At 40.4% G+C, this 23,354-nt stretch overlaps 2 protein-coding genes across 2 annotated transcripts; both read right to left on the minus strand.

Annotated features, from left to right (window-relative positions):
• Positions 1-203: 203 nt before the first annotated feature.
• Positions 204-4,131, minus strand: LOC115824677 (ly-6/neurotoxin-like protein 1). The gene is made up of 3 exons (XM_030788434.1): positions 4,080-4,131; positions 1,823-1,933; positions 204-421 (listed from the first exon to the last, which is right to left on the minus strand). The coding sequence occupies exons 1-3, from the start codon at positions 4,129-4,131 to the stop codon at positions 204-206; spliced, it is 381 nt and encodes a 126-aa protein (XP_030644294.1).
• Positions 4,132-13,872: 9,741 nt separating this feature from the next.
• On the minus strand, positions 13,873-21,138 carry LOC115825644 (sperm acrosome membrane-associated protein 4-like). The gene is made up of 3 exons (XM_030789432.1): positions 21,034-21,138; positions 14,691-14,801; positions 13,873-14,453 (listed from the first exon to the last, which is right to left on the minus strand). Exons 1-3 carry the CDS (start codon positions 21,083-21,085, stop codon positions 14,236-14,238), a joined length of 381 nt encoding a protein of 126 aa, XP_030645292.1. The 5' UTR covers positions 21,086-21,138; the 3' UTR covers positions 13,873-14,235.
• Positions 21,139-23,354: the final 2,216 nt, after the last annotated feature.

Consider the following 23,354-nt stretch of genomic DNA (forward strand, 5'->3'; position numbering starts at 1 on the left):
ATGATTATATTTTCCTTTACATTTTCTTTTACATGATAATTCCAAAGTGTACACGGACTTCACCCTCGCATTGTCATAACAGGCAAGATATTCATCGGTTTGAAGTCTGAATTTAAGTGTGAACGGAAGTGGAGCGGAATGTGAAGTCCATTAGAGCGAACTGTAGGTATCACTCCTCTGCTACTTCTTGAGTGGGGGTTCTATTACAAGTAGCTTCCCCAAACAGAGGCCAGCAGGGCGGCACCGAGCGCAGCGGTTACGGGGAGCTGGATGGAGCTCGCTCCGTTACACTGGTCTGTGTTACAGCAGGTGCGCGTGACGGTGTAGCCGACGCCCAGGACTGTTCCGCTGGTGCCGTTGCAGGAGGAGGAGGCGATGCACCCCTGACTGTAGAAGCTCAGGGCTCCAGTGATGTTGAACTCTGGATGTAACGGAAAAAAAAAAACAAAAAAAACCCCAGAGATAATTCACGATTGGCCACCATAACCACACAAGTACAGTTTTAGCTGACTCATGTCCCTCAGTGCTTAGATAAATACTTTAAATAATTTATCATCAATCAACAAAAGGAACAAAAAAGATGACATTCTTATTGATTCATACTGATTACAATAAATATGCCAAAACTGTAATGACAAAGCGCTCATGAGAACTTTCAATCAACCCAAAGTGAAATTCAGTGAATTTATTAGAGAATCAGTTGAGTCGATCAGACTTAGAAGTCAGACAGAACTCTGTGTTTTGTGAATGCTTTCTTTTGGGAGCATACAACAAAGACAAAAACAATGAAACGATGAGCCTTTGTGTTATGATGTCAGCAGTTAGAGTACAAGGATTAGCTTTTTGTTTAGGAAACAAAACATTCCTGTTGAACACGAATCTGTGTGCGTGCGTGCGTGCGTGCGTGTGTGTGTGCACATGTGTGAGCATGTGTGTGTCTGTGTGTGTGTGTATTTACCTGTTTCTTTGAGTGTACATACATGTGTATGTGTTTGGTGAATGTGTGTGTATATGTGTGTATGTGATGCACAAGTGTATGAGCTCTGACATTACATTAGTCCAGTGTGTGTGTGTGTGTGTGTGTGTGCGTGTGTTTGGTGTGGGTGTGTCTGCTTTTATGTGTGTCTGTCTTCGTGTGTGTGTGTGTATGCGTGTGTGTGTGTGTGTGTGTGTGTCTGAGTGTCTATGTGTCTCGTGAACATGTCTATGTAAAACATGAGCTCTGACATTACATTAGCCCAGTGTGTGTGTGTGTGTGTGTGTGTGTGTGTATTTTTGGTGAGTGTATTCGTGTACATTATAATAGATATTATGTTTGCTACTGCTGTGTGTGTGTGTGTGTGTGTTTACCTGTTTCTGTGTGTGCGTGTGTGTTTACCTGTTTCTGTGTGTGCGTGTGAGTGTGTGCGTGAAAGTGTGTGTGTGTGTGTGTGTGAGTCTGGGTGTCTATGTGTCTCGTGAGCATGCCTATGTAAAACATGAGCTCTGACATTAGTGTGTGTGTGTGTGTGTGTGTGTGTGTGTGTGTGTGTGTGTGTGAGTGTGAGTGTGTGTGTGAATGTGTGTGTGTGAGTCTGGGTGTCTATGTGTCCCGTGAGCATGTCTATGTAAAACATGAACTCTGACATTAAGTTTGCTGCAGCTGTGTGTGTGTGTGTGTGTGTATCTGTGTGAGTGTGTGTGCGTGTGTGTGAGTGTGCGTGCGTGTGTGTGTGTGTGTATGTGTGTGAGTGTGTTTGCGTGTGTGTGAGTGTGTGTGCGTGTGTGTAGGTGTGTATGTGTGTGTGTGTCTGTGTGTGTGTAAAAGCATAGTCTATCTTACCTGCTTTTCCCGTGTAGCAGTTGTTGTCATTTCCAGTGCATGTCTCGGTGCTGCCGATGATGCATCTTCCCAGGACTCCTACAGTACACTTCTTACATGTCAAAGCCTCAGCTGAGGAGAAAGAATGGAAACAAAGAGAATGGAGAAAGAGAGGCAGAGAGAGAGAGAGAGAGAGAGAGGGAAAGTTCTTACACCACTTCATTTAGAGATTAGCTTGATGTGCTGTGATGCTACTTTTATCAGAGTCATCCTGAACCTGAAAGGTCTCTCTCAGTTTTCCTTGGACGGTTGGTGGTGATTACAAGGTTATACCTTTGTTACTGTAGAGTTAATGACACTATCATTTATTTATAGATGAACACTAAGGTACAGATGAGGTGGACAGACTGAATGGAGTGTGAAAATAGAATGGGTTGCACAGGAGTGGAACAGCTTTTTTGGTGGTTTTGTCACCTATATGGTAACTTGGACCAGAATACATTAGCTCATTAGCTAACTTTTCTTTTTTTTTTTTTTTTGACAAGAGCAAAATACTGGAAAATGTAAATGTGTGGAAAATGTCTTGCTAGCAGTTTACGTTATTGTTTTCAGCTGGGCCAGGTATTATTATTTTTTACAGTGCAATAAACAGAGTTATTATTTTTGAGTATATTTACATGAAAGCCTGGACTGCTGGCATCAGGCTTGTTTTGGCAGCTGTGATTGTCTTGTATACACACACCCCCTCTTCAGTTCAGTCGTTTTTGTCACGATTGGTCCAGTTTGACCAGGTTCACGAGCCTGATTTTTTTATTAACCATCAACGGATTACATGCCAACGCCTGTGTTGCATAATCATCTATCTGCTATTGAAAACAACCAGACAAAACAAAAAAAAAAGACCTTTTGCCTCTTTAAAACAAAGGTCTTACAATGCCTTTGTGTAGTCTCTGAGTCAGTACTCCAGGCCTCTTCAGCTGTTTTATGAATATATATGTGTGTGTCAAACTAATTTTGTATTTTCATGAATACGCATACAGTTTTTTTTTTTTTTTTAAATTGAAAAGCTCATCTAGACTTTTATTCTGAAATTTCAGTTAATCCTACCCAATGACAGTTAGAACTGCAATGCACAGAAAAAATGTGGTAAACAACAAGAGACAAAATGAAACCAGCTGCCATCAGAAAGTCACATGTCTCTCCTTCTTTGCGTTGAGAATGTATGAGCTTTGATGACTTGGATACTCTGACAGAAACCTCCCCAACTGAGATAGAAATCAACCAGCACTCTGTTAATAAAAACGATCATCTGTCTCGAAGTGTATTACACTAATGGATTCTTTTATTCCTCAACAGCCAAACTGAGTTTGCAGACACAAACAGGAAATCACTCTCGACGCGTGTTTGAGGAAGACTCCAGTACTCCAGCATGGGGAGTCTGGAAGTTTTTCTGGAAGTTCACTGTCAACATACCCATCAGATTGTGGTACGCAAATCAAAACTCATTAAAGGGTGGGTATGGACTCAGATTATGTGGCTTCCTTTTTGCTGCATCTTGTGTGTGAGTGTGTGTGTGTGTGTGTATGTGTGTGTTTGTTTGTTTTTTGCCCAAACACATAAAGGAGAAAAGATGGAGAGAGAGCATCCTTTCAAGCCAACCGGACCTGTCAATCAAACACACCTAAACAAGCTGGCGAGGCCCCAGACATGAGGGCGTCCCAGACTGCTGAATCGAAGGGATATATCAGAGTGTTGGACCCTGAAGTTCTGTGTGGCTAAACTGTATGCAAGCCATTACGAATTAAATGTTTATCGCGTGTTTTTGCCTCTGAGAAAATGTGAATCAAAACTTGCCATAAACAAATAAAAGTATTTTTGAAAAAACAAAACAAAAATCCTGTTTTTTTTCCTGTTAAAACCGAAAATGATAGTAAATGCATGTCCACACACACACACTCACACACACACACACACACGCACGCATATGCATGCACACACACACACACACACACACACACACACACACACACAAATGACCCAAGTATGAATGAAATCTACATTGTATGTCAGTCTACTTTCACCTGCACTTAGAGCCCGGGTTCAGATTCAGAACCCTTAGTTTTACACCCAAACCTAACTTTACTCTGTAGATAAATGTTCTGTTCTGACAATATTTGATCCAATTCCTTTTGTCTTTCACCAGAAAGATTTCTCCGGGCCAGTCGATGCTTTGAGTCCCAGAAAACAGAGCCACTGCGGAGACTGGCCTCTGACTCACCTGCGAGGAGGGATGCTACCACAACCACGGCGGCCAACAAGAACTTGTTCATCTTCCTCGGTTTGGTCCTTTAACTCGGCGAAAACGGCTTGTCCCGATGCAGGTCCCTGCGATTAGCTGTCCCAAGGTGACGGGCGAAGGTCCGTGGATATGAATGAAAATCTGAGAAAGCAGTCACCCAGTTATATCCTTTGAAAGCAGGGTGGGGCATCGTGTGAAAAGAATCGTTATGGAGATGAAGAATGACAGGTTCTCTGACGTCTATCAGGAATGGATGATGGAGTGTCGGAAAACAAAGACAGAGAGAGAGAGAGAGATGGAGAGAATGATAGGAATGAGATATGTAGGTAAGAAGTAATTGATGGTTTGGTGTACCAAAAGTAACAAAGGAATCTTAAAAATAAAAGAGGAGAGGTTGAGAAATAAGAAATGCCTTCATTTTACACAGACAGACACAGACACAGACACAGACAGACACACACAAACACACACACACACACACACACACACACACACACACATGAGATGTATGTTAATTGCCTCTCTGGGTACTGAGTGTCTTCTTATGGAATGAGGGCTGCTCTGTGAGCTGATGGATTAAGGGCAGTAGAGTGGTTTGGTACACAGGGTGGTGCTAGTTGTTGATTCATACAGGTAGAATGGTAAGATAAACAATATGGTTGAGTCACTTTTCTCCATTATCCCCATTAGTGGGGGAAACTCAGTTTCTCAGTTCAGTAACTTTACCTCAATGTTTGAAATAAAATGCGATTACAGAGACTTGATTTCAACATATGCTGTACACTCTATGTATATGTATATGTGTATGTGTATGTGTATGTGTATGTGTGCGTGTATGTATATGTGTATGTATATGTATACAACAGCATTTGTGTGCGTTTGTAACTTTACATTTCGTGTGAATGACATTTCGGGAGAACGCCAGGGGAGAACAGAACTAATACAGTACCGTGAAACTTCTCTCAAGTTAAAAAAAAAAAAAATGAAGAAAAAAAAGAAGATGACTTTCCAGAGTTTTTCACAGTAGGGACAGATGACACGTGAGTGGGGATACCCTGTCTGACTATAGTAATAACCTTATAACTTGTCAAAACTTAGACACAAAGTCAACCACCGCAGCGTTCCTGTTGTTACTGTATCTTACCGGGTGGGTTTTTTTTTTTGGTTCCTAAACACTTAAAAGAAAAGCGATGAGAACCGTTTCAAATTCACAGCATCGTTATTGTATCAGGACACCTGAGAAAGTAGCAGCGTTACTATCGACCCATATTTGTTTCACCAGTCTCTACTTTTAAACAGATTATCTGATGAGGAGATATGAGCTGAAATGTCATTCATCTCAAAACGCGTCAATATAAACAGCTGACAAGAATGCAAGGTTATGGTTTATGTGGCTGATGATGATTCAATCACTTTTATCCGAGAGATTATCTTTTCTCATTTCATCTTTTTTTTTTTTTTAACATAACACTGGTATTCAAGCATATTAAAAGATACATTAACATTATGCCAGAATATCTCTTCACAAATGTTATTTTATTTGGTGATTTTTTTGGTATTTTATTATTTTTCATTTCAGGGTAACTGGCTGCTTTCTGTGTTTTTTAAAAACCTTTTTTTCTTAGTGAATTATAAAGCTTATATCACTCAGTTTCAATGCTGTTGTCGTCTTCATCCATATGACAGCTCAAAGTAGATTTACGTTTATAATGCTGTTGCAGTCTTCATCGATATGACAGCTCAAAGCAAACGAAAGTTTATTATTATCAGAGTGCCACATCTCATTAAGGCCTGAATGTAAGAAACGCGTGGAAGGTTTTTCGGTGTGTTGTTTCAGTAAGAATAATGCAATATGAAGACTCTCAGAATTTCATTTCAAAACATATCAGGAAGTTAGGAAATACAAGTTTGAACAAATGCATGAGACGTCACATCGTTTCGGTCGGCTTGTATTTTTATTTTTGATTTGTTTTCTGTTCAGTGATCATATCATCCTTTCCAGCGTTTTACATCGCTCTGTCTCATCACTTCTTCCCTTCATATCGGATAATGAGGACAACAGACACCAAAGAAAAAGAACACACACACATATGTATAAAAAATATGTGAAGGATAAATTAGAATTTATAATATGAAAACATTGCGAAAGAATAGAGACATAATCATTCATTAAGTTGTTTCTTGTTTTGGTAGATCTGTGTTTGCAGTGTGTATACAGTTCAGTTGATTGTGAAAACCATAAGCAACGACTCCTAAAACCTAAAAGAAATGTAAACATCAGTGTTAAAGCTAAAGCATCCAGCCTTGGCTGTTTCATAGCTAATCTCTAACACTAAGGAAAGGGTTCTGATCAAAGAAAAATGAGTTAGAAACGCGTTAGTTTTATGTCTGGGTGTTTTAGTGAGCATGTAGCTGTTATAGTTTTACTTTTTGGGAGGAATTCTTAGTTCCCCACATGAAGAATTCACAGTGCATTGACTTCTTAAGTTTGATCTTCTCCAGGGCATAGCAGATGTGGTTCTCAGTTCTCTAAAACACGTTAAGGAAACTAATGTCTTTTAGAGGCACTGTGCATTCAACATGCGAAGGACGACCTATCAGATCAGATTCAAACTACAGCCTCACCTAAAGCAGGAACCAAAAGGGTGTCAATCCAGTTTGAAAAATCAGTGGAAACGAATGATTTAACACAAGACATGACTAAGATTCAGCGGTTGTATTTTTGGGCGAACAGGAACATTGGGTGCATTCTGACATTCTTCTTTTGTGATTGGCTGATTAGAAATCCAGGCAGCCCCACACTGAGACCACCAGGGCGGCGATAAGAGCCAGGCCCAGCGGGAGGTGGGTTGGGGCATCAGAAGACACTTGGATGGGGTTGCATTTGTCGGTGCTGCAGCAGTCATGTGTGACTGTGAAGGTGGCGCCCAGGATGGAGCCAGAGGTCGTTTGGTTGCAACCGGATGACTCCAGACAGCCTTGAGTGTTGAAACCCAGGAAGCCGCTGATGTCAGGGAAAGCTGTTCAATGGCAGAAAGAATACAGTTCATTACAATGTACATTTGCACTGGCAATCAGCCAATCATTCAGCTTTTCACTCTGACCTCTGACTTCTGAAACTGGTATGCATTATGAGCTTTGATTTTTTTTTTAAATTTAATTTAATTGAATTTTTTAAATCACATTGCACAGTTGAATCATAACGCTTGGACATATCCAGATTTAGAACCTTGTCTGGAATTGGATTTCTAGAGCCTGTTTTAACTTTGCCAGAACAAAAGAACGTGTGCGTCTCTCTTAAGAAGGTGCATTTCTCTCAGTTTTCCGTTGTTCTCCACAGAACCGAAAGTAGTTTTGGAGATTTAAATATTACAAGTAAAATTGTATGGACAACAATTTGACTGCCAGGGGCGACATAAAACATGTTTTGTCCCTGACACCACTCAGATGTCTCTTGAGTGAGTGTGTGTGTATGTGTGTGTGTGTGTGTGCGTGTCTGTGTGTGTGTGTGTGTGTGTGTGGTGGGGCGGTGGGTGGGGGTGTTGCAGGCCTTACTGGCTTTTCCGGTATAGCAGACTGAGGTGTTTCCACACACTTCCTCTGAGGGAATAATACATAGTCCCACCAGACCCACTGAGCATTTGTTACAGGTGAGAGACTCCGCTGGAGAGGGTGGGGAGAGAAAAATGAACAATTCACACTCACATACACAATGCTGAAGCTCAACATTTCTCAAATTAAGCCACATAGAAGGCCCACTAAGACATTCTCGAAGACTGTTATAAACTCACCAATGCTCTCTTTCGAAAAAGGTATAAAACTTAGTGACATAAATTTGGAAACCAAAGCATTTCTTTGTTCTCAATTTAGAAAAAGAATGCCAGAGAAAGGGAAAAAAAATAAATCTTTACTATTAACGATTTCAGATCAGTATGTAAGCGTTTGTGTAAACAAACACATGAATAAAGTAAAATAAAAAATACTGTAGTAACTAAAATGGATCAAAACTCAGAAATGTCATTGTGGTCATATGGTCTCAGACTCCAAGATTAGGTGGCGATATACTCAGTGTTTGTATCTGACTTCTTCACACCTGGTCCAGCTTGTAAAACACGCATTTTAGCACTGAGGCACACGCCCATATTTACTGAATGAGATCACTGTTACCTTGATGCACCTTCCGTACGAACCCACAAGCTAACTGTCATCATTTCCAGCATCTCTCTCCTCTATTTCACACAGTGTGAACCTCTGTGAACCGCTGTTTCGTCCATAATGTGACATCCACATGCGTTACTTCTCTTACATGCCACCTGCACAACCCGGACCATTTTTGATCTAAGCATATCGCACAAAGCATTGTTTCTCAGCCTTGCTGGTCCTGGATGTCTTCACCTCTGATCTCATCTTAGGTCTCTCCCTGTTCAGATACACTTGAGCCAACTCCCTAAACATTTGACACTAAGCTCCTCATAACTTCACTACTTAATCATCACTTAGTTTATTACAAAGGTGACCAATACTGATTAGTGACTTTATGGGAATCAAACAACATGGAAGTCTGAGAGAAGAAAACAAAACCCAACAAAAAACCAATCTGATGGTTGAAATGTCATATGTGTTACTCAGGAATCATCAGATCTTCCATGATCTTAGTCTCTCTTATGTCTCCACGTTCACAAATTCAGCATTGATTTCAGCACTGAAATATTAATTGTGATTTCAGAGCAAGTATCGTGTTACATTTTTGATATGTCAACAAAAACCAATAACAGCAAGATAAAAACAACAATAACAACATAAAAAAAAAGAAACTTTGGCCTGCAACTGTGACGTGACTTACCAAGGACAAAAGAAGCAATTACTGCAATCACTCCAAACGCGATTCGGTTCATCTTAATTCGGCAAATGAAAAATACACGCTGCACCAGATGAGATAAAACACAGAGGATCCTTTTTTAAAAAACAGATTCTCAGGGGTGTGACACTCTGGAAAGTTCCGTTTGACACTGCAGGATATATACCGACAAGGAGGGGTTTTTTTTGGGAGGGGGGTCTAGGCAAAGGAGGCGGGAGAAATGTCACCTGTCTTGTTCTGAAATTTAAAAAAAAAAAAAAAACCCTCAGCGTCCAGTGAATTTAAAGAATGCTTCTGGTAAACCATGTACCCTGAACAAGTCCTAATCACTTGGAGGAGCATTCACATGCCAAGGTGAAGCTTATTGATGCTTCAATGCACAGTGACTGCACACCACTACACTAAAGAGACGGGACCGGTTTTCAAGCGTATAAAATATTTCCATCTGAATTGCAGTGACCCACACCCTCATCTAGACCGGGTCAACATTCTTCTTTTTCAGCAAGGGCATACATCACACTGATCAGTTCAATGGTTCAATTCAGCCAACTGAACGATCCTCAGCCAGATTCTCTGAGAACAATGCCACGCTAGAGAACACGGGCGAAACTAACATTTTGAGCGGGTTGTCCCTTGACGTCGCCGGATTTGCATGTGCTAATTGCAGCAAGTGGAGCAGTCTTGGTAAACAATTGGAGGTTTACCTTTTGCATGTTTACTGAGTTCAGACTTTTTTTTTTTTTATAAATCATTTTTGCCCTTGGGAAAGACATGGCATGTTGTTTTCAGTTTGTCTTACGGTTTGATTTACAGGGCTTAGGAGCAAAAGCATTTCATTCATTTCATTCTGAATACAAAAGGTGATGCTATCTTAGTTGATCCAAATCTAATTATTCTGTCATATTGCTTATTGTTCTACTGATATTCTGAAAAGTCAGCAAAAGAAAAAAAAAACAACAACAAAAAAAACGTGAGCAGAAAGAGTACAGTTAGATTAACGGGTAATTATCTCAAATCTCTGACTGTCCTGTGTGGTTTCAAAAGCCACCGGGAGAATTCGACGGGGCGCTTCCTTGATCTAACTCATTTGTTGTGAAACACTTTTGAGGAGAAACAGTGAGCTATTGATGGCGTGTACACAAAAGGAGGTTAAGGGTGGTTGACAGACTCTTTCAGCATAACTCACATTTCTTTCTGATGTCACAATCTTGTGACCTACATGCCACACCCCCCTCCCCCCTTCTCCTACAACCCGCGCCCCCCCCCCCCCCCCCCCCCAAGTGGTCCAGACACATAATGACTCTCACAGGCCACTTTAGCAGGGGGTAAAAGACTTTTAGCGTCATTTCATCTGCCTTTCCTATAAGGAGCCCCCCCCCCCTTTTTTTTCCCCAAACAAACTCGGAGAAGAAACCCCCTCTATTCTTATTGGCAGTTTATCCGTACCCTCTCAGTGTATCCAGGGTGGTACTGTGGTGTATGCCTAAGAGGGTTCCCTGAGTGTTCTGTGTATTGTACCAGGGATTATGTAAGAAAGAAACCAACTGAAGTCAAACACATCTCTAACTCACCCTGTTTATTTGAGATCTCCACCATCACTCATTGGGCTATTTATGATGTCACAATGGAAAACTTTTGAATGTATGTTGATGTCACCCCCCCCCCCCCCCCCACCCCATCCCCCGGCCAGCTCTACCTTAAAATACAAAGGATCTCTCCTGATTTCTTACAATTTCTGAAAATACGCAAGTTCTTTTACGATAAAAATTTCAAGCCGTGGTTGTGAGTGACTCACGACAGAGGCACGTGGATCAACCCCAGAGAAAGAGGACATTATTACTCAGATTTCACTGTCAGTCAAATAAGATTAGAAGAGACGGATGAATTTCTTTGGTCCTGTTTTATTTCCCAGTGCATTTCCTGTATTGGTTTGCACTGTTTTGCACCGTTATAATATTTTGCATATGACCTGGTACTGCATGTTTTCTGTTGTTTCTAACTATTTCTATGCTTATGTTATTATTGGTGTATTATTCAGCAGCTACTGTGAGGACTGACTGCATTTTTTTTTTTTTTACTGTTGATTTGAAAGACTAATTATTTGTTATGCTAAGTCTAACACCTCTAACACAAGCTGTGGCCTCTGAACCACAAAACTTGTTTATCCGGTTGGACTGGGAAATCCGGCGGTAAGGCTGGGGGAATGTTGAGAACAGACAGCCGAGGAGATCGGGGACGGACTGACAGAATAAGCCGAAAAGTAAAGGGGTTCAACGCAATGACACCACCAGGCAGATTTCACACACTTGAAATTTTATTTATTTATTTGGTTTTTTTTTTTTACATAAAAGTTGTATTTGCCCCTGATTTCTCAAAAAAGACCCTACAGTGCATTAAATATTTATTTATAAATGACAGAGAAACCACCCCCCCCCCCCCACACACAAAACATGAACCAGTTAATTCTGCCTATTCCGCCACACTATTTACAATTAGTACATAGTTGACATCAAATTAAGCACTTGGTTCCTCCCTGCATGGACTTACAGAAAATCTTATTTCAAACTTTAAATTGAAACCGAGCAAAGCTGGAGCTGAGATAAACATATCAATTTAGCCTTAATGAAAAACAAAACAAAACAAAAGTTACAGATATGGTATTTTGGAAACAAATGAAAGCAACGAATGTATCTTAGCAACAAAAAATATAACAAAGGCACATAACCAAAAGATATGAAATAATCTAATCTACATGGCTGACTGATATTTCCATTGTTAAAATTCCAGGAAGGAATTTCTAGGAGTTCTAGAACCACTCCACACTGTTTGTCTAAAAGCATTCTTTTCTTAGGTTTCTTTGGCCAATCCTCCGAGCCAGTTCTCTCTTATCTCATCATCACTTCTCTCATATCTACTGTGATCTATGGGCACTTGTTTCTGGTAGCACTAAAGACTGTTTTATGGTTTTCACATTAAACAGTTGGGTCCACCCAGTTCTGTGGTCCTCACAAAAGGACTATCTTTTAATTTTTTTTTTATTGTTTCCAGTTTTATTGATACCATTTATTTTATACTTTACCATTTATGCAATAAGGCACTTATTATGGAAGCATCAAATAAAGAATTAAATTTTTTTTTTAGAAAAATAGAAGAAATGCCAAAAGGAAAAAAACATTTACAAACTTGATGAGACAATTGCCTTTGGTTTGTGCTCATGATTAAGTGAACATAAAAAAGGGGGAACTCAGAGTATATCCTTAAACATTTACTACAAGCAAACTTTGCACACAGAACTGATCTGGGAGTAAACAGAAAAGTTTGGCGGGCAGCTGTCGCTAGCTAACGTGTGTACAAACAAACTTGGTTGAGTAAGACAAAGCGGTTGCTTCTAATTACCATCCACCTAAATGACGTGATCCACAGCCAAAAACAAAAACAAAGACAAAAACAAAAACAAAGACGAAAACAAACAAAACATGTTTTGGTTATAACAATGATGTCTATTCTAAGAAGACGGAGATTTCAACATGCACCCCTCCCGTATTTTGAAATTTGAAAGACTCTTTTAAGGCATTTAAAACATTATTTTGGCTTCTGAACAGAAAGTAAGGTAACGTTCATGAAACATTTCATAATAATTATTAGACATGTTATATAAACCACTCCTCATGTTTTGGAAGAAACTTTATTTGCCTGAATATTATAATATGGAAGTGCTTGGGCATACTGTTTCAATAATAAAAAAAAACCAATTTGTCGTTTTGACATAAGCACTTATAACAAGTGCTACTCAGACACTGCAGCGTGACAACTGCACTTGTGGTACTGATGCTAACATTCCCATTAAATAATTACCCAGATAGAAAACAGCACTGGGACTTGGTTGGGTTGAGTGAATTTAGAGGGAATGGCATTATTAAAATGCATTTAGGATGTTCATGCCTAATGTAGTCACACCAGCTAAAAAATATGAGACCACACTGTAGTTTACCCCTCTGGGCCTTGGCCCCTCTAAAAGTCTGTTCCTGTTACAGACAAACAGGTGTGTTTTTCAATGCCACTGTGGTCTTGTCCTTGCTCTCTGGAGTTCTGCTATACTGTAAAGTTGATCTGTGTCAACGTTTGTGGTAAAAAAAAAAAAAAAAGTGATATAAAAATATACCTGAACGACACTAAATTTAGCTGAATTCCTAAATAGGCATGTAACTGAACTCAATGCTCACTGTGTCCACTGGTACAGAGAATGTTCTGGTTAATTCCGCTAACCATTCATCGTGGCAATTCAGTGGCACCTGCTATCAAACATCTCAAACTTTAGAGAGGCCGGGTTTGTGTTTATGGACATGTAGTTTGCATAAAACAAATAAAACAAACTTAAACAAATGTGACCGATGTAAAAATTCCATTGCATCAGCCCATATGTTAGTGCAGACCGGAATCCAGAAACAAAACAAAGAGAGTCCGCGGGGAGTCGTACCGCTGTCGGAAATGAGTCCAAATAAACGGAGTCAAACAGAAAGGAGGTGCTCTACAGCTCTGGAGTGAAAGGAATCGGTCAATGTGATACAACGCCCATCAATCCAGGAAACCACACCATAGGTTTCTTAGAATTACGACCTCTCTGTTCTTGTTAGTTTGGAACAACTTATATCATGACATTTGGAAGGGCAGAATATATTGCTCAATTAAAGCCACAAACACAGACCTATATTTGATTCAGATTGATTCTTTGAATTTAGAGGTAATTTGAAGAAAGATTGAACAACAAATTTTTATATATATATATATATATATATATATAAATATATATATATATATATCCCATCATTTCACAGAAGAGCTAAAAACCCCCACTGCCTCATTATACGTGCATTAACGAAGAATTAAAGTTTTAACCGGGGAAATTCCTTTTGAGAGTGTATGAGACAAACATGTTGATATCAGTCTCAGTGTTTTTCTTTTCTTTTTGGGAAAGACAGCAAAAGGGCTTTGTGTAAGTTATATGTTGGTATTTTCTCACTGGTGACTGTATTTCTACATGTGGCATTATCATATTTTCACACTGACAAATATATATATATATATGTGTGTGTGTGTGTGTGTGTGGGTGTGTGTTTGACAGGAAGCAACTTGCAAAAAGACATCCATTTAACTTACACTATCACAAACTTCTTGTTTGCAGCTGTGTTGTTTGTGTGTGTGTGTGTGTGTGTGCGTGTGTGTGTGTGATTGTGCGTGTGTGTGTGTGTGATTGTGTAAGCGTGGACACCCTCTCCCTTACAGCAGGAGTTTGACCACCAGGAGGGAGGAGAGAGAGGTCAGAGCCAGGCCGAGTGTGGGCAGACCAGGGGCAGCGTTGCACAGGTCCGTGTTGCAGCATGTCCTGGTCGTCTTGTACACAGTCGAGTTGCTACCACTTGGAAAGTTCACAGTGCTCGTTGTGTTGCACTGACTCACTGCCAAGCATCCTTTCTTCTGGATGTCGACAAACCCCGCTGGAAAGAGCAGAAGAAAATGAATTCACAATTTGTTAAATACACCCGCCCGACATGATCCTCGGCCTCTTTATTACGAGCGTTTCATGCTCTTGATACTTCTACGTGACCGCGGCTGAAAGCTAAGCCTCTCGAAGAATAGTATGCTGGATGAATTCCTTTCTGTTGCTCGCGGGAAGTGGTGCTGAGAAGTGACGTCTGTGTTGTGGTGAATTCGGGGTCAGGGGAATTACTGACCTGCCTTTCCCACCTCGCTGTAGCAGTGCTCCCCAGAAGGACAAGTTATCTCCGAAGTTATACACAATTTCCATAGTCCAAAATCACACTTATAGCATTTAAGGGCATGACCTGAAAGAGAGAGAGGGAGAGAGAGAGAGAGAGAGAAGAACATATGGGTTACCAAAACACCCAAAAATCTCAGTTCAAGCAGGAGGGAAACACCAATATATCCTTCTGGCCAGTTTTAATTAATGCAATGAAACTGGAGAAGTGTTCTACACAGCACAGAGGATGAGTGAGATAGGAGCAGAATGTATCTATAGGAGTAACTCTGTTTAAGCATGTATCTATAGGAGTAACTCTGTTTCAGAACGTGTCTGAATAAGTAAACCTGTTTCAATGCTCTACACTAACCTCATCGACATTTCTTTGCGTATAAAAAAAAACTTTTTAAATTGTTTAAATTTCCCCCTATTTGTTGCGGACGACTGTCTTTCTCCACGCAGCATGTGTTGTTGATTTCTTTGTAGCCATATGCATAAACAGTGGTTTCCATACAAGCTGTGTTGCTTTTCATGCGTCAGGAGACATTCACACAGTGTTTACTCTCTCTGTGTGGTTATCGACTTTTCCGTACAAAGCCGTGTTTGACAGAGAGTCTCGCGCCACGGCTGGTCAGAGGACACTCACAGTGTGCCTTTGTTATTTCCACTTCAGTAAACAGTCCATATCCACACAGGGACCTGGCCTTAGGCACTTAATGGCCTTCAGTGCAATTTCTCTAGATAAAAACGTCCATTAAAGCCTCTTGTCAAAGAAAATGAACTGATACAGGCCGGCTCCTTTAAGGACGTCTGGGATCTGACTTTTAACCCAAGGGCATGACGTTCCCTCTCAGTAGGAGCCAAACATCACGTAACTGGGAGAACAAACAGACCCAAAACTTAAAACAAAAAGGAAAAATAATAATTACTTATGCTCAAAGTTTAAGACCAGAGGCTGCTGATTATAACTTGATAGACTAATGTAATGTCCTTTACAGCTGAGCGGAGGCCCTGCAGGTGTAGAAGTAGAATTTTCCTGAAACCTGTCTGGCTTGTCTGGTACGTGACAAGTTTAAGCACTGTCCTGTCAACCTTAAGAGAACATTGTTTTTTTTTTTACAAATATGAAAAGTCACACACACACAAACACACACACACACACACACACACACACACACATGCACGCACACACCCCCGCGCGCGCACACACACACACACACACACACACACACACACACACACACACACACACACACACACACACACACACAAACCCAGGTTTCGGTCACGCCCTGAGGTTGAAATGTTGGGATCAGGTTACAGGGTGTGAGTAAGAGCAGCTCAGCATTACTCATACCGTTAAAAAAGGCAACTGCCACTTTATTTTGTATAGTGCACTCTACATAACCTTTTTTTCAAAGTTCACTCAACTGTTGGGCGTGAGTGGCTTTTTATTTAAACACAGAAGACGACACCATAACTTCAGTAAGATAAATAAGAACAAAGTCTCAGATATTTTGTCTTTCAGTCAGAGAATGTAAGAAAACATGTACAACCATCCTGTAACCAGAGGGTCTGGCCACACCGCTGACTGGCCAGCAGCACCTCTGTCAACATCACCGCAAAGTCAACGCAACCTGAGATGAATCAAAGAAAACGTGGGAAGGATGAGTGAATTTAAAGAACTCGTCTGCTTTTTTTTACACTAGAACTGATGTTTCAATTGTTTTCAAGCACATGATATGTAACATACCTAGGAATTAATTACGCTCCAACTGACCAAATAAAAAAAAACCCCCACAAAAACAAAAAACCCAGTGCACGTCTGTAACAAATTGGCCACTAACAAAGGCCCCAAGAGACAACTCAAAGGCATTCACAAATAACCAGACAAGAGGGAATATCCCACCGACCAGAGGTCAGAATTCTGAATCCATGGTTGCTTAGTAACCAAACAGCATTAAGACTGAGGCATTCCACGGTGGCTAGGGCTTCCTGTCCAACACAGTAAATCTGTATTCCTGTATGAGCTCCACTGCACTGCACTGATTCCAACAGGTCCTGTCTAACCGGCTTTTCCTTACTGAAGGTCACACAATGCAAGTTTCATCTCATGCCTTCACATTCTCCTCGAACTGGGTCGTCAGAACAGAGACACCATAGAGAAATTCTTTGGAAAGACTCCAATTACAAGCGGGCAGTGAAAAGTGAGTGAGTGAGAGAGAGAGAGAGAGAGAGAGAGAGAGAGAGAGAGAGAGAGAGAGAAACTTCTGTTTTTTTTTTAGGTTCAAGATAGAACACTGACACTCTACTTCTCAAGATCTTTCTTTTTTTTTTTTTTTTTTTTTTTAAATTTTTATTTACGATATATCTGAGCACTGTCCTTTGATTGTGCCCAGTCCTGACACAGCCATGGTTTAAGGAACTGATGGTACACTGTGTGCCTTCACTTTCTGAGTGTAATACCTTAATTACAAAGGTCTGAACACCTTAGCACACTCCCTCATATTCCACGCCTCAGAGAATATGAACAATACTCAGAAGAAAAAAAGCCCTTCAGAGAATGCTGGCGTAATTCATCTCCTGTGGGTGACTCCGCTTGTTTGAGCTGTAACAGCCACACGCACTCTCACTGTTTGTCTAGCCACTAACAGCTGCAAGAAACCAGCAGTGAGGTAAGCCATGACATCATAGTCACAAGTCACATGATTCTGGAAAACAAACGTACCTGAGCACAGGTAGGGAGGGGCAGGAATGTAGCAGAAAAAAAAGAAAGAAAAAGGAAAATTTAAAAAAGTCCAAATGTTCTGGAGAACTGTGACAAAACATTTATACTAAATGATATCAACCACGCTATTTGTGTGTATTTGATTTTTGTTTTTTTTGTTTTTTTTTAAATAGAGTCCTGTCCCGGGAACTGTTTACCCAGCATGATAAAAAAATTTAAGTAATCAGCTAATTAGTCAAAAAAAGTGGAAAGATAAGCATCTAAACAGATTTAATACTGTGCTGTACACACTTGTTTTGTGATTTACAATAGCTCTCCAAAAGAACAACCCCTTTTCTTTTCGTTTTTTCTTCGACAGTTATCGGCGGGGTTTGTGTACTAGTCATTCACCTTACCGGCAGACCTGAACATTATTTTTAATAACACGTCGAAGTAAAATAATGAGTTGGAACATTAATTACATGGTTGTGGAAAACACCATTCCAGTCATGTTTCCTTGTCTGGTGTCCACCACACCAAGACTCCCCTGCCTCCTGCATGCATCAGACCTACGTAATTCAAGTCTTCTCCTCAGGATGCTTTGCAGGAGGAAATAACAGGAGGAGGCGACAGGTGAGTCAGCTTTGTGTAGTTGATATAGTTATCAGTACCAACAAACCAAAGGCAAAACAAACTCCCAACACAGCAGTCTAACACGGCCCAGACAGTCACGCTAGCTAATGTTGCCTCTGCAGTGATACGGTCTGACCCAGAATAAAAGACTGTTCCTTGGAAAACAAAGAGCAGAACAGCTATACTGGGAAAACTGTGATAGAATCAGGGATAGAACACGTCTCACAATCAGTCTTGAGGTTAATCTAAATGCTATAATACACACACACACACACACACACACAAACAAAGTTCACCCAATGTCTGTGTGCTCCCTGTTGACATAGTCATGCCATGCCATAACAACTCCTTCTATAAACAAAAAGACAAACTGGGGAACAAAGGATTTTACAGGACAAGTTTACCCCTGTGACTCATCTGCTCTGCTTTTGTTCGGGCGAAAAAAAAAACCCCATGCTAATGCCTTGTAATTAAATACCATTTTCCGTTGTCATCTTCATTCACGCTTCATACTTTATATTGCTGTGGAATGCGTAAACACACACGCAAACAAGCACACACATGCCAGTCTCAGAGCGCTACTGCATTCAGAGGAGATTCCCACTTCCCCCTGGTGTTCAGCTATTATAAGTACAACTAACTGATGGAGGCACTGAAGTCACAAAAGAGAAGGGAGTTTCCCTAAACCACTAGTCAGGCATGTCTCTCTAACATAATGGTGGTTATCCTCAAGAAGGGTGTGGTGGTGATAGGGAGTACCCTAGTGGCTAGTGAGGGAACTACTGGAGTACGTTTAATTTCATTTATTTATTTAAAGTACAGTGAACAATCCCTTGCAGTTTATGAACTCCTTAATTCGTTAAATTATTTTGACTGTAACTACAACAACAACAACAACAGCAACGATGACGACAACGAAAACAACAACAACAACAACAAAAACAAAATCCACGATGGGCGTTAACCTTTTTATGTTGTTTTTTTAAGTTTTAACTTATAATCACACTGTACGTGCAGTTCTTTTATAGACCGAATACACCGTTAAAGGTTCTCAAAGGTACTCTTTTCTATTCATACACTTTAACACTGGCTGCCCTCCCGTAAATTTTCAGCTAAAAACGCTGCAGTGTTACTGTCCCACCAAAAATGAGGAAAATGCTGACTCAGCGAGCCACAAAACATCTCTTAATGTTCTCTGGTAACTTGGGAATATAAAATTTACAAACAGACCGACCTCTCGAAACGTTTCCGTCGGTAAAAGATATCATTCAGGTGATCATACCGGGCATGCCAAAGTAATACTAAGCGTTTTTTTTTTTTTTTTTTTTACAAATATAGCTTTCAGAGAGGCTATAGCTCTCGTTAAATGATTATTCCGTTTAAATTTACGCCTGGTATCTGCTTTAGTCCGGGCAAAAGTAATCAGCGGCAACGCGCAGAATGCCCTCGGCGACTTCGCATCAGCTGAATAGTGTCCGATCACATCCACAAGGTCTCAAATTTTCCACGGGAACAATGGCACCATTTGGTAAGCGCGCAGTTCGTGTTTTTGTGGACAAACAGACCGTTCGTGAAAACCATGGTTGCTAACTGAGCAAAGTTAAAGATAGAGTTATAGTGTAGGGGAACTACGTTTTTGGCCCATCTCCCCTAAGAGTATTTTAAGCCAGAAGAGCCAGTGTGCCAAGAACAAAGTGGTCAGATAAGCTTTGGAGGCGTGCTTGCTTATTTTTAAGATCTTCAAGAAAACAACATAACCTCCTTTACAAACACAGGATACAGCGACGTGTCCTCACTGGTTCAGGTTGCGACGCATTAATACAACGATCACTTTAGTCTGATAGAGGTGCACAATTGTGCGTCATTTGTAAAATATCATTGAACAAACGAAAAGCACTTCTTTTGCTTTCCCGTCTTCTGTTTCACATTACAGGGGCCGACTGACATCTGACATGCGTTTAAGAGTGATTAAAAATAATAATAATGATAATAAAAAAAAAAACTTGAATTGCTAAAATTCGGGTAAACAAAAAACAGTATATAACAGAGATCTGTGTGTGAAACATTCAACTCCGTTGTTAACGGGATGAAAAAGGAGGTTACACGGGTTTCCAGTTCGACAGGTTTGCCGTGAAGCCTTTTGCACCGTTAATCCTTGTTTCATCATAGCTCTGCTAAGTTTACTTAATATAGCGTACTGCTACTTTTCTGCTGATCACTTAATAGAGTCAGATGTCTATGGGGTTTGGAGCAGTTCCAAGTCAGTTCGCCCTGTGGGGTACGCCTAACCTGCGTGCAAAGTTTGCTCTGGTCTAGTCAAGTTCTGACTTGAATGTCTCAAAGAGCGACAGTGCACGCATCTTCATAACATAAAATGTAGCCACCCATGTATCAGAATTTGTTAATCCTCCATCTCGCAAATGTCAACGCCCTTTTAAACAACAACAACAACAACAAAAAAATTAACACAACAAATTAATAAAATATCAACAGTATCAATAAAATCTCGATTTGATTAAACTCGATAATGGAAATGGAGCAACATTTTCGAACTGCATATTTTATTCTTTTTTTCATGATCTTAAATTAGATGGTGCTTTGTCTGACAAAAGGGTGATACAATTACACTCAGGGCTGCTTTTAACCCCCAGAGGCAATGACAACTTATAAAACGAAGTGAACGAAATTTTCGGTCAGCTCAAGTAAGTCGTAAGGCATCGCGAATTCAGTCTAAACCAAATCTAACTCCCAGCAGAATTTACTGCATAGGGTAATGATATCCAACTGGCTGAAATGCAGCCTCATTCGTGTCGTGTCGAAAGTGTATTACTTCAAAAGAAAACGTACTTTAACACTGAAGACGAAATCATGTAGACCAGACCAGACCTCGAAATTGAGAAACAAAATATGGTATCTAAAAAGTCTTTCAGAGAAGTAACTGATACAGTTTCACATACCCAAAGCCAGCACAACTTACCCACTGCAAAACACAGAAAAACTGCGAAGATGCTGGCGGTAATTCGGTTCATGTTGATGTTGTAGGGTGAGGCTCGATACCTTCTAATCCTTTATTGACCATGAACTTCGGACCGTTAGACTGCAACTAAACTCCTTTACGGGACTGTGTCCCGCTATTTATAAATACCTGCTCAGACGTCACCGTTAACCAGCGGAACGAGGAAGTATCCAAACAAAGGCGGAGTAACGCTTTTTTCGCCGACCCCCATCCATACGTGAACACCTGAAAAATGTAGTTTGAGTCACTCCCTATAGATCAGATCTCAGTTTCTTAGGATAACAGCTTTGGAGTTCAAGAAGGTCCATGACTTGTTAAAGGGTCTAGTTTGTTCCACACAATTGTACTGTACGGTATGAACTAAAAAAATTCTCTCTCTCTCCTTATATATGTACACACACGTAAGTATGTGTTTATGTATGTATGTGTGTATGTGTGTGTGCGTGTATATATATATATATATATATATATATAAAGAGAGAGAGAGAGAGAGAGAGAGATAGGACAATGCAGAAACACAGTTTGTGGGCAAATGGATTCACAGTGATCAGTCTCTGACGGCGCAGCACCACAGTAGCACAAAACACAAGGATTACTATGATTCACAACACAGTCAGGGAATATTGAGTTACACGCTCATGACATGTGACCAACCACTGGTGAAGAAGTGTAGTTTAACAGTGTCCTGTAAGACATTAAGCCTTTGTCAGAAATGCCTGGGGAAGTGGCACCAACACACACACACACACACACACACCTGTAAAGAAGCCTAATAAAAGTAAATATGCCCAAAGAACATATTCCAAACATTTACCTCTGGTTGTTCAACAACGTTTACTCCTAGTAATGTTTAAACACTGTAGAAGCTTGCTGCCTCTACTTAGGTGACTGGCATGCTAAAGGGAAATGTGGAGAACTTCTCAACATGTTTACATCTGGTGAAATGGGTACCCCCCCCCTGCCCCCCCCCCCCCCCCCCCCCCCCCCCCACAGTCTGCAGACATCTTAGTCTCAGTTACTGTGTAACCATGGATACAAGATGTCACTCTTAGTATCACATGGCTGCAAACAGCATTGTTATATGTAAAGCGTTTGTCTTGTGATATTTACTCAGAACAGAACAGAACTTATTTAGATTTTATCAGAGGTGTTTACAGATGTCCGAGTAAAATCTCAGGTCAAGTCAAGTCTCAAGTCACTGGGGCAAAATTCAAGCCTCTAGTCTTGAAGCGACAAGAAAAGCCTCATGTCTCTTGTCGGGTGTGTGACTGAAGTCTCAATTATCTTAATGCCAATGTGTCATATGTGAATTACTGTGAATTACGAAATGCTAATTGTTCTGGATGTGAGAGGAACAGTTTGTGAATAAACGTGAATCCATTCATAAATATGTTTTTCAAAAAAAAAAAACTTTACATTTATATAAATATAGAATCACTGTTTATTAGAAACCCTTCCTTTGACATACACTCACCTGGCAGTCTGTGAGGTATACCTACCTCACAGTTTGTATTTTCTGTCTTTGCTTCTTTTTTTTTTTTTTAAACGGAATTGTTCACTCCTTTTCACCCACCCTTTTTAAATGCCCATGTCTCCACTGCACACTCCTCTCTGCCATCCAGGGAGGGTGAGTGCCAGGGTAGGCACCCTCAAATACATGCAGAGTCAGTGGATGTAGCCTCAGATTCTTCAGCGCAATGCAATGTGCTGATGCTTCACCCTGACGCCTGTCCTTTTTTTTTGTTCAGATGGACGTGATAACCGTTTTTTGTATATCGCCAACATCTCTTCACAATAAACATCTAGTAAAACAGGAAAAAAAAAAAAACTGAGGAGAAATTGGCATGTTCCATAATACCGCCAGAGGTCATAGAAAGAGTTTTATTAGGTTTTGTCCAGTGCAGTAATGACTGGTAAAAATGTCTTATGGATGCCAAGCTATTACCCTGTCAAATTACCACTGTAATCATGAGAATCATCTGGTGGTGACACATCAAAGACTTAGGATGTAATAGGTCATAGGGAGCATTCAAACCACAAACCACATCCCTGTTCAAAAAGCTTCTATAAGATATCATTTTAAACATGTTTAGCCTTGATTCAACTATACTGTCCCGCAGACTTTCCTATCAGTCAAAAAACCTTGACCGACGCTTCAAAAGCCCAGTCAGGTGACGGCTGTATTGTTATTTTTTTATTCGTAAAGGTGTTAAAATGGACTGGTTTGTATCAGAATGTGGTTTGATGGGTGGTGAGCCACGTTATCGATAGCGCAGTTGAAA

The sequence above is a fragment of the Chanos chanos genome, chromosome 12 (assembly GCF_902362185.1).
Source record: "Chanos chanos chromosome 12, fChaCha1.1, whole genome shotgun sequence".
Taxonomy (NCBI): domain Eukaryota; kingdom Metazoa; phylum Chordata; class Actinopteri; order Gonorynchiformes; family Chanidae; genus Chanos; species Chanos chanos.

What these genes read in the sequence shown, in the direction of transcription:
- LOC115824677 (XM_030788434.1), bottom strand. Translation starts at nt 4,131, where the DNA reads ATGAACAAGTTCTTGTTGGCCGCCGTGGTTGTGGTAGCATCCCTCCTC. An exon ending in GGTAGCATCCCTCCTCGCAG is followed by an intron (nt 1,934 to 4,079) that starts GTGAGTCAGAGG and finishes CTTTCTCCTCAG; the next exon opens with CTGAGGCTTTGACATGTAAG. An exon ending in CTGCTACACGGGAAAAGCAG is followed by an intron (nt 422 to 1,822) that starts GTAAGATAGACT and finishes CGTTACATCCAG; the next exon opens with AGTTCAACATCACTGGAGCC.
- LOC115825644 (XM_030789432.1), bottom strand. Translation starts at nt 21,085, where the DNA reads ATGAACCGAATTACCGCCAGCATCTTCGCAGTTTTTCTGTGTTTTGCA. An exon ending in TTTTCTGTGTTTTGCAGTGG is followed by an intron (nt 14,802 to 21,033) that starts GTAAGTTGTGCT and finishes TCTCTCTTTCAG; the next exon opens with GTCATGCCCTTAAATGCTAT. An exon ending in CAGCGAGGTGGGAAAGGCAG is followed by an intron (nt 14,454 to 14,690) that starts GTCAGTAATTCC and finishes TGCTCTTTCCAG; the next exon opens with CGGGGTTTGTCGACATCCAG.